Here is a 12,003-nt window from a genome sequence, read left to right as displayed (position 1 = left end):
TTGTTGAATGGGACTATTATCCAATGCTTAAGCTATGAGTTAATTCATTCATAACACTACATTAACTTGTTGTTGTGCATTATATATGTCTTTAAGTTGACAGCTGTTGCTATAGCACTGTCCTCATAAGAGCATAATCACACAAACTTTATATAGTTACGTGTTTAATAAACATATGTCAGACGAATACTCATCCTTTCGTGCGCACTTAGAGGCCCCACAGTGTGCACCTTGCACCCACACAGTGCCCCTTGCATCCACACAGTGCCCCTTGCATCCACACAGTGCCCCTTGCATCCACACAGTGCCCCTTGCACCCACACAGTGCCCCTTGCATCCACACAGTGCCCCTTGCATCCACACAGTGCCCCTTGCACCCCCACAGTGCCCCTTGCATCCACACAGTGCCCCTTGCACCCACACAGTGCCCCTTGCATCCACACAGTGCCCCTTGCATCCACACAGTGCCCCTTGCATCCACACAGTGCCCCTTGCATCCACACAGTGCCCCTTGCACCCCCACAGTGCCCCTTGCACCCACACAGTGCCCCTTGCATCCACACAGTGCCCCTTGCATCCACACAGTGCCCCTTGCATCCACACAGTGCCCCTTGCACCCACACAGTGCCCCTTGCATCCACACAGTGCCCCTTGCATCCACACAGTGCCCCTTGCACCCCCACAGTGCCCCTTGCATCCACACAGTGCCCCTTGCACCCACACAGTGCCCCTTGCATCCACACAGTGCCCCTTGCATCCACACAGTGCCCCTTGCATCCACACAGTGCCCCTTGCACCCCCACAGTGCCCCTTGCATCCACACAGTGCCCCTTGCACCCCCACAGTGCCCCTTGCATCCACACAGTGCCCCTTGCATCCACACAGTGCCCCTTGCATCCACACAGTGCCCCTTGCATCCACACAGTGCCCCTTGCACCCCCACAGTGCCCCTTGCATCCACACAGTGCCCCTTGCACCCCCACAGTGCCCCTTGCATCCACACAGTGCCCCTTGCACCCCCACAGTGCCCCTTGCATCCACACAGTGCCCCTTGCATCCACACGGTGCCCCTTGCATCCACACAGTGCCCCTTGCATCCACACAGTGCCCCTTGCACCCCCACAGTGCCCCTTGCATCCACACAGTGCCCCTTGCATCCACACAGTGCCCCTTGCATCCACACAGTGCCCCTTGCACCCCCACAGTGCCCCTTGCATCCACACAGTGCCCCTTGCATCCACACAGTGCCCCTTGCATCCACACAGTGCCCCTTGCATCCACACAGTGCCCCTTGCATCCACACAGTGCCCCTTGCATCCACACAGTGCCCCTTGCATCCACACAGTGCACCTCTCATCTCTAACCCTTTCTCTTTTTATGTGCTCTCTCATTCACAACAGGGCAGTTTGGTGTTTTCTGTTCTTCTGTTTTTCATTTTTCTCATCCTTCTATCTGACATGTCTATTGCCCCTGTGGTACAGAGCTTTCACAGGTCAGGCCTGGAACCATCTTCTCTGTCCACATGTTCTCCAATCATACACTGTATTCCAGCTGATGGATTCTGACCTACATGTTCATTATCTGTAATTTAATATGTTTCCATCCACACTTTCTCTGAGGTGGACTGTCTGAAATAATGTTTTTTTTCTCTTCCTGGGGGGAGGTACTGTAGTTGATATGATTTCATATGGAGTGACATGGAGGCATATCTCTTAAGTGTTTTTATATGAGAGTAAGCTCAGTGGAGTGACATGGAGGCATATCTCTTAAGTGTTTTTATATGAGAGTAAGCTCAGTGGAGTGACATGGAGGCATATCTCTTAAGTGTTTTTATATGAGAGTAAGCTCAGTGAAGTGACATTGAGGCATATCTCTGGGTTTTATATGAGAATAAACTCTGCAGAGTGACATGGAGGCATATCTCTTAGGTGCCAGTGAAGGAGCTCAGTGAAGGAGGCAGGCGGCTTCATCTCACCACATTTCTCTGTCACCCTGTTTACAAGTCTATGTACCTGTATGTATTGATGTGTGTTCTTTACTGAACTGGTCTCCTCTGTGTGTGTTTGTCCATGCAGGTGATGAACGTGAGCCTGTGGGAGGGGGAGCGGGTGACGTTTGAGGACCTGGGGGGCGGTGAGCCCTCTGTTCTGGCCAACGAGTCTATACTGTTGAAGGGCCTGGTAGTACGCAGCTGGAGCAACCACATCACCATCCAATTCCACAGCCAGAGAGAGACCCAGCCTGGGTCCTTCCTGCTCAGATACCAAGGTAAGACCCGAGGGCAACCAAACACCACAGCCCTAGCACAGCCACCAACCAAACACCACAGCACTAACACAGCCACCAACCAAGCACCACAGCACTAACACAGCCACCAACCAAGCACCACAGCACTAGCTCAGCCACCAACCAAGCACCACAGCACTAGCTCAGCCACCAACCAAACACCACAGCACTAACACAGCCACCAACCAAGCACCACAGCACTAACACAGCCACCAACCAAACACCACAGCACTAGCACAGTCCCCAACCAAGCACCACAGCACTAACACAGCCACCAACCAAACACCACAGCACTAACACAGCCACCAACCAAGCACCACAGCACTAGCACAGCCACCAACCAAACACCACAGCACTAACACAGCCACCAACCAAGCACCACAGCACTAGCACAGCCACCAACCAAACACCACAGCACTAACACAGCCACCAACCAAGCACCACAGCACTAACACAGCCACCAACCAAGCACCACAGCACTAACACAGCCACCAACCAAGCACCACATCACTAACACAGCCACCAACCAAACACCACAGCACTAACACAGCCACCAACCAAGCACCACAGCACTAACACGGCCACCAACCAAACACCACAGCACTAGCACAGCCACCAACCAAACACCACAGCACTAACACAGCCACCAACCAAGCACCACAGCACTAACACAGCCACCAACCAAACACCACAGCACTAACACAGCCACCAACCAAGCACCACAGCACTAACACAGCCACCAACCAAACACCACAGCACTAACACAGCCACCAACCAAACACCACAGCACTAACACAGTCCCCAACCAAACACCACAGCACTAGCACAGCCACCAACCAAACACCACAGCACTAGCACAGTCCCCAACCAAGCACCACAGCACTAGCACAGCCACCAACCAAACACCACAGTACTAACACAGTCCCCAACCAAACACCACAGCACTAGCACAGCCACCAACCATACACCACAGCACTAGCACAGTCCCCAACCAAGCACCACAGCACTAGCACAGCCACCAACCAAACACCACAGCACTAGCACAGTCCCCAACCAAGCACCACAGCACTAGCACAGCCACCAACCAAACACCACAGTACTAACACAGTCCCCAACCAAACACCACAGCACTAGCACAGCCACCAACCATACACCACAGCACTAGCACAGTCCCCAACCAAGCACCACAGCACTAACACAGTCCCCAACCAAACACCACAGCACTAGCACAGCCACCAACCAAACAACACAGCACATCGACCTAATCAAATACTGCACAACAACTAACCAAGTTTCAGAATGTGAGTTGCAACCCATATGAAGTGATAATATAGACAGGGCCTGAGAGGTTGAATTCTCCCCTTCCCTTCCCTTCCCTTCCCTTCCCTTCCCTTCCCTTCCCTCTCCTCTCCTCTCCTCTCCTCTCCTCTCCTCTCCTCTCCTCTCCTCTCCTCTCCTCTCCTCTCCCCTCCCCTCCCCTCCCCTCCCCTCCCCTCCCCTCCTCCATTAGCCTCCTCCATTAGCCTCCTCCATTAGCCTCCTCCAGTATACTGGTGCTCACCCTCCCATTATCCCTTGTCAACATAATGTGCTCATGTTAGCCACAAAATGACAACAGCTGTCAATTGGCAGCATAATCAGGTGGGGAAATTGCTGTGATGATGCTCTTCTAATTGTCATTTACCAGAGATTGCAGAAGGAGACTGCATTCAGTTAGGAGCCGTGTTGCTTAGACATGGTGGTAAAATAGAAAAGCTACAAATATTTTTTCCCAGATTCTTTCGTTTTTGTGAGCTAATGAACTGTGGCAGGTTTGTAAATGGGGTAGTGCCATTCTGAACAATGCCTAGATTACAGGTTGAATAAGAATTGCATTTCCCACTTACCCATCCCTCTCTGAATCATGCTATGCCCCCCCCCTCTCTCACACTCTCTCCCTCTCTCTCTCCTTTGTGAGGTGTGTGGGTGGTGTTCACCACCCAGTGAGGGGGACCTTCAGGGCTTTCTGTGGCAGGCTTCTGCTGCTCTATTAAATAACATGGCAATCATATGGCAGGGCACGGAACAGCACCACTGATAATAACTTTCTGCTTCTTTACAAAACTTCCAATTACCTCACACAGTGGTCCCCCCCTCCTCCGCTCCACCTGTTTGATATCCTCTGAGCAGCGCGTCATGCTGATCTGTGCTGGCAATGATGGTGGCCTTTAACTTTGATTATATTTCCCCCTGTCTCTGACGTACAGTATGGTGCATTCTGTTGTGGACAGCGACAGTGGAAATAAAAAACCTAAGGGACAGTAGTTTGACCAAATCTGGCATGTTCATAGACGGAATCTCTCTTCCTTTTATTTTTTCTCTGTCTCTATCTCTCTCTCTCTTTCTCTCTCTCACTCCCTCCCTTCGTCTCTCTAGCAATGTTAATAACTGTTAATAAAAAGAAATATGGTTCTGGGGGCATGCTGAATAATTTGCATATAATTTGGTGACCTTAATCACAAGTGCATTAAATCTCAATGAAACACTGCCTGGAAACAAATTGAGATCCCATTAAATGTAAGTTATGAATCCATCAATCAACTAGTCAGCCATCTTTCTGCATACCTGTGGCAGAACAAGAGTTATCCTACTACACCAAGACAGTGCTTGGTTAGAGGAATTGTTTGCTCAAAATACACATTTTAATGTTTTCCCACATACTTTGGCCATTGCAGGTTTTTTATTTTGGTGTAGGCTACCCATAGGCAACCTATACAAGCTCTGTTTGCGAAGCATTGCTCTTCTAATTACTTTGGAGTCACTTTGAGGACATCATCATGCTTTTAAGCACTTACAACAATGTTCCCTTTTGGCTTCCATACATTTCTGGTCCAAGGATGCAAAAATAATCTATCTGGTATCTTCTGCTCTTTTAATGTGTTCAGAAAGATCTGTAATTTGATATTTTAACACCAAAACATTGATGTCTATGTTAATAAAATGTTATCTCAAAGTAAGCTAAGAGTCTGATTGTCTACCAGGTGACGTAAGCTGGAGATGGAGAGCGGTAACATTTTCATTTATACCCCATGACAGTTTTACATGTATTGAGATGATTGCTCTGATATTACAATCTTTTTGCTCTGCAAGATCACCTTGTCCCGTAATGAGGTGTGGAGAATGTGATCAGACAAGCAGTGAGCAGGAGACTGATGTGTTTTAAAGATGGATGCCGGTCAATCGGAAAGTATCTGTCATTAAATCCTGCATAGTCATCTCCTCTGGCTGAGGTGGCCGGTAATGAAATCAACACTGTCTTCATAGATTATTCCTGGGGCAGATTGATCAAACAGTGAATCTGAGGGAACTAAAGAGCAAATTGTGTTGATCATTGCGGGTGATATAAACATTTGCTCAGTATTTATGAAGCAAACATATATAAATGAGTTCTGTATTGGTATTTTACATTTAAATCGATAACCCTAGGAGAATTGTAATGCTTGCTCTCCTGCCTTGTCTTATCTATTTGTACCTTAAATACCTCTCTCCCTCTCTTTCTTTCTCGTGTCAGGTATATACAATCAGTGGTGGTGTGTATTTCTCTTCATGTACAGAACCAGTCAAAAGTTTGGACACACCGACTCAGTCAAGGTTATTTCTTTCTTTTTATTATTTTCTACATTGTAGAATAATAGTGAAGACATCAAAACTATGAAATAACACATATGGAATCATGTAGTAACCAAAAAAGTGTTAAACAAATCAAAATATATGTTATATCTGAGATTCTTCAAGGTAGCCACCCTTTGCCTTGATAACAGCTTTGCACACTCTTGGCATTCTCTCAACCAGCTTCACCAGGAATGCTTTTCAAACCATCTTGAAGGAGTTTCCACATATGCTGAGCACTTATTGGCTGCTTTTTTATTTTTTATTTTATTTTATTTCACCTTTATTTAACCAGGTAGGCCAGTTGAGAACAAGTTCTCATTTACAACTGCGACCTGGCCAAGATAAAGCAAAGCTTTGCGACACAAACAACAACACAGAGTTACACATGGAATAAACAAACGTACAGTCAATAACACAATAGGAAAATAAGTATATTTACAGTGTGTGCAAATGGCGTGAGGAGGTAAGGCAATAAATAGGCTATTGTACCGAAGTAATTACAATTTAGCAAATTAACACTGCAGTGATAGATGTGCAGATGATGATGTGCAAGTAGAAATACTGGTGTGCAAAAGAGCAAAAAAGTAAATAAAACAATATGGGGATGAGGTAGGTAGATTGGATGGGCTATTTACAGATGGGCTGTGTACAGCTGCAGCGATCGGTTAGCTGCTCAGATAGCTGATGTTTAAAGTTAGTGAGGGGGATATAAGTCTCCAACTTCAGCGATTTTTGCAATTCGTTCCAGTCATTGGCAGCCAAGAACTGGAAAGGTGGCCAAAGGAGGTGTTGGCTTTGGGGATGACCAGTGAGATATACCTGCTGGAGCGCGTGCTACGGGTGGGTGTTGTTATCGTGACAAGTGAGCTGAGATAAGGTGGAGCTTTACCTAGCAAAGACTTATAGATGACCTGGAGCCAGTGGGTCTGTCGATGAATATGTAGCGAGGGCCAGCTGACGAGAGCATACAGGTTGCAGTGGTGGGTGGTATATGGGGCTTTGGTGACAAAACAGATAGCACTGTGATAGACTGCATCCAGTTTGCTGAGTAGAGTGTTGGAGGCTATTTTGTAAATGACATCGCCGAAGTCGAGGATCGGTAGGATAGTCAGTTTTACGAGGATATGTTTGGCGGCGTGAGTGAAGGATGCTTTGTTGCGAATTAGGAAGCTGATTCTAGATTTAATTTTGTATTGGAGATGTTTAATATGAGTCTGAAAGGAGAGTTTACAGTCTAACCAGACACCTAGGTATTTGAAGTTGTCCACATATTCTAAGTCATAACCGTCCAGAGTAGTGATGCAAGTCGGGCGGGCGGGTGCGGGCAGCGATCGGTTGAAAAACATGAATTTAGTTTTACTAGCGTTTAAGAGCAATTGGAGGCCACGGAAGGAGTGTTGTATGGCATTGAAGGTCGTTTGGAGGTTTGTTAACACAGTGTCCAAAGAAGGGCCAGATGTATACAGAATGGTGTCGTCTGCATAAAGGTTGATAAGGGAATCACCCGCAGCAAGAGCAACATCGTTGATATACAGAGAAATGAGTAGGCCCGAGAATTAAACCCTGTGGTACCCCCATAGAGACTGCCAGAGGTCCGGACAACAGGCCCTCTGATTTGACACACTGAACTCTATCTGAGAAGTAGTTGGTGAACCAGGCGAGGCAGTCATTTGAGAAACCAAGGCTGTTGAGTCTGCTGATAAGAATACGGTGATTGACAGAGTCAAAAGCCTTTGCCAGGTCGATGAAGACGGCTGCACAGTACTGTCTTTTGTCCATGGCGGTTATGATATCGTTTAGTACCTTGATATCGTTTAGCGTGGCTGAGGTGCACCCGTTACCAGCTCAGAAACCGGATTGCACAGCGGAGAAGGTACAGTGGGATTCAAAATGGTCAGTGATCTGTTTATTAACTTGGCTTTCGAAGGCTTTAGAAAGGCAGGGCAGGTTGGATATAGGTCTGTAACAGTTTGGGTCTAGAGTGTCACCCGCTTTGAAGTGGGGGATGACTGCGGCAGCTTTCCAATCTTTAGGGATCTCAGATGATACGAAAGAGAGGTTGAACAGACTGGTAATAGGGGTTGCAACAATGGCGGTGGATAATTTTAGAAAGAGAGGGTCCAGATTGTCTAGCCCAGCTGATTTGTACGGGTCCAGGTCTTGCAGCTCTTTAAGAACATCTGTTATTTGGATTTGGGTGAAGGAGAAGCTGGGGAGGCTTGGGCAAGTAGCTGCGGGGGGTGCGGAGCTGTTGGCTTGGGTTGGGGTAGCCAGGAGGAAAGCATGGCTAGCCGAAGAGAAATGCTTATTGAAATTCTCGATTATCGTGGATTTATCAGTGGTGACAGTGTTTCCTAGCCTCTGTGCAGTGGGCAGCTGGGAGGAGGTGCTCTTATTCTCCATGGACTTTACAGTGTCCCAAAACTTTTTGGAGCTTTTCCTCCTCCTTCATGTTTCACATTGGGAACCACATATGCAGAGATCATCTGTTCACCTACTCTGCGTCTCACAAAGACACAGTGGTTGGAACCAAAAATCTCAAATTTGGACTCATCAGACCAAAGGACAGATTTTCACCGGTCTAATGTCCATTTCTCATATTTCTTGTCTCAAGCAAGTCTCTTTTTATTATTGGTGTCCTTTAGTAGTGGTGTCTTTGCAGCAATTCGACCATGAAGGCCTGATTCACGCAGTTTCCTCTGAACACTTGATGTTGAGATGAGTCTGTTACTTGAACTCTGTGAAACATTTATTTGGGCTGCAATTTCTGAGGCTGGTAACTCTAATGAACTTATCCTTTGCAGTAAAAGGTAACTCTGGGTCTTCCTTTCCTGTGGCAGTCCTCATGAGAGCCAGCTTCATCATAGTGCTTGATGGTTTTTGTGACTGCACTTTTGCAACTGCACTTTCAAAGTTCTTGAAATGTTTCTGATTGACTGACCATGTCTTAAAGTTATGAAAATATATTTGGATTTCTTTAACAATTGTTTGGTTACTACATGATTCCATATGTGTTATTTCATATTTTTGATGTCTTCATTATTATTCTACAATGTAGAAAATATAAAAAATAAAGAAAAACCCTTGAATGAGTAGGTGTGTCCAAACTTTTGACTGGTACTGTAGTTTGCTCTACTTCATCACACACCATTAGAACTGTATGTTAGTCATCTAGTGTAGAAGGCCAGTTCTGAGAGTCTATTTCTGGCACAGTGTACTGTAGCTCTATTGGCATGGAAACACACTGATGGTTATCAAAGCTTCAGCTGCCATCTCCCATTTGGCCAGCAGTCATAAGAGCAGTAATTGCATGCAGATAGATTTCAAGCAGCAGGTAATGATATGGTATTATCACCATTATCTATCAGTGGAGAGAATCTTTATTTACCAGCTGCTCTGGGACAATCAATGAAAAAAGAGCAAAACAATAATCAAATGGAGGAAAACAATCTCCACACAGATTTTGGATAAAGTTCATCAGTGATCGTGATCAAGACCTTGTTTCAACACTTCCCCTTGGCAGCTGTTTAGTAACAACCTTTCACAGACTTGCGAGAATATGTGATGCTCAACACGAAACTTACCAAAACACTTGTTTCCTTTCCTTGTCTCATTTTCTTTATAACCATTATCTGAGAGCATTGGGGCATCATCATTATTATCATCAAGTGTATTGCCAGGTAGTTAGTAGAAGTTAGACACCAGTGCCGTGCGTGTATACACAAGTTAGATTAGAGGGCAGGCGACAGAAACATGTCCTTCCCCAGGCTCTCCTCACCCTTGGTGACGTCTCACTACTGACAGCCACATCTGTCTGTGTCGTCCCCTTATCTCAGAGCTCCACAGGCTGCCCCCTTGTGTACCACTCCAGCTCCATATCGCTCTCTGTCTCTCACACACTTGTTTATCAGCCCCTCCATCGCTTCCCCACTGAGACAGTGCCTCTGATGGTGCAGAGACTGGGTCAGATCAGTGCCAACCCAAGAACCATCCACACACATACTACATATGCAGTGCATTCGGGAAATATTCAGACCCCTTGACTTTTTTTCCCTCATCAATCTACACACAATATCCCATAATGACAAAGAAAAAAAAGGTTTTTAGAATTGTTTGAAAATGTATTAAAAATAAAAACTGAAATATCACTTTTACTCAGTACTTTGTTGAAGCACCTTTGGCAGTCATTACAGCCTCAAGTCATCTTGGGTATGACGCTACAAGCTTGGCACACCTGTATTAGGGGAGTTTCTCCCATTCTTCTTTGCAGATGCTCTCAAGCTCTGTCAGGTTGGAAGTGGAGCGTCGCTGCACAGCTATTTTCAGGTCTCTCCAGAGATGTTCGATTGGGTTCAAGTCCGGGCTCTGGCTAGGCCACTCAAGGACATTCAGAGACTTGTCCTAAAGCCACTCCTGTGTCGTCTTGGCTGTGTGCTTAGGGTTGTTGTCTTGTTGGAAGGTGAACCTTCGCCCCAGTCTGAGGTACTGAGCGCTCTGGAGCAGGTTTTCATTAAAGATCTCTCTGTACTTTGCTCCGTCTTTCCCTCGATCTTTCCCTCGATCCTGACTAGTCTCCCAGTCCCTACCACTGAAAAACATCCCCACAGCATGAATCTGCCAACACCATGCTTCACCCTAGGGATGGTGCCAGGTTTCCTCCAGACGTGACGCTTGACATCCAGGCAAAAGAGTTCAATCTTGGTTTCATCAGACCAGAGAGTCCTTTAGATGCCTTTTGGCAAGCTCCAAGCGGGCTGTCGTGTGTCTTTTACTGCGGAGTGGCTTCGTCTGGCCACTCTGGTGGAGTGCTGCAGAGATGGTTGTCCTTTTGAAAGGCTCTCCCATCTCCACAGAGAAGCTTTGGAGCTCTGTCCGAGTGACCGATCAGTTTCTTGATCACCTCCCCAACCAAGGCCCTTCTCCCCCGATAGCTCAGTTTGTTCGGGCAGCCAGCTCTAGGAAGAATCTTGGTGGTTCCAAACTTCTTCCATTTAAGAATGATGGAGGCCACTGTGTTCTTGGGGACCTTCAATGCTTTTTTGGTACCCTTCCCCAGATCTTTGCCTCAATACAATCCTGTCTCGGAGCTCTACGGACAATTCCTTCAACCTCATGGTTTGTTTTTTTGCTCTGACTTGCACTCTCAACTGTGGGACCTTATATAAACAGGTGTGTGCTTTCCAAATCATGTCTAATCAATTGCCACAGGTGGACTTAAATCAAGTTGTAGAAACATCAAGGATGATCAATGGAAACAGGATGCACCGGAGTGCAATTTGAGTCTTATAGCAAAGGGTCTGAATACTTATGTAAATAACGTATTTCTGTTTTTTATTTTTAATACATTTTCTAAAATGTCTAAACCTGTTTTCACTTGGTCATTATGGGGTATTGTGTGTAAGTTGATGAGGAAAAAAAATATTTCATCAATTTTAGAATTAGGCCGTAAGAAAATGTGGAAAATGGGAAGGGGTCTAAATACATTTACATTTACATTTAAGTCATTTAGCAGACGCTCTTATCCAGAGTGACTTACAAATTGGTGGATTCACCTTATGATATCCAGTGGAACAAATACTTTCTGAATGCTCTGTACAGTGTATGGATTTCGCATTAAATAACACAGATCTCATTTTCTGATTGAAAATGAATGTGACTGTAGCCCAGACAGATCAGATCAGTATTACCAGTATAGCTTGTGCGATTTAATGTGGAAAACAATATTTGTATCACCCTTCACTCTCCCCTACATCACATTCTCCCATGTTTCTTAGTCTCTTGCCAAATGCTGCTGTTAGTCTGCCTGCCTGGCATTAGGTCTCTGCTGCCTCTCCTTTCAACAAATACATCTAAATGATTCCACAGATGAAATATGGAGAAGGGCGGAGTGCTTGCCAAATTGGTCAATAGTGACTTAACTCAGCTTAGAAATTTCTGCCCAATTTCAGCGATACAGTGGTTATAGTTTTGGCACGCCCTCTAAGGGCATGTAAGATTAGACGACACAGTTTTCATAAATATTGTAATTAGTTTGAACCAACTATCTCTGCTAACAGATCAATGTAA

The 12,003-nt window shown here is 45.9% G+C and overlaps 1 protein-coding gene across 2 annotated transcripts in view; it reads left to right on the top strand.

The window, feature by feature from the left end:
• The window catches only part of LOC106581239 (seizure protein 6 homolog), a 209,775-nt gene that overhangs the window by 163,775 nt on the left and 33,997 nt on the right, over window positions 1-12,003 (top strand). For both annotated transcript variants that reach the window (XM_045703872.1, XM_045703871.1), the window contains exon 4: window positions 2,076-2,268. In XM_045703872.1, coding sequence (XP_045559828.1) covers window positions 2,076-2,268 — 193 coding nt within the window. The remainder of the gene's footprint in view (window positions 1-2,075; window positions 2,269-12,003) is intronic.

This window comes from Salmo salar, chromosome ssa20 (assembly GCF_905237065.1).
Source record: "Salmo salar chromosome ssa20, Ssal_v3.1, whole genome shotgun sequence".
Lineage (NCBI taxonomy): Eukaryota > Metazoa > Chordata > Actinopteri > Salmoniformes > Salmonidae > Salmo > Salmo salar.
Note: the sequence above shows the minus strand (reverse complement) of the source record. Positions and strands in the feature narration are given on the sequence as shown.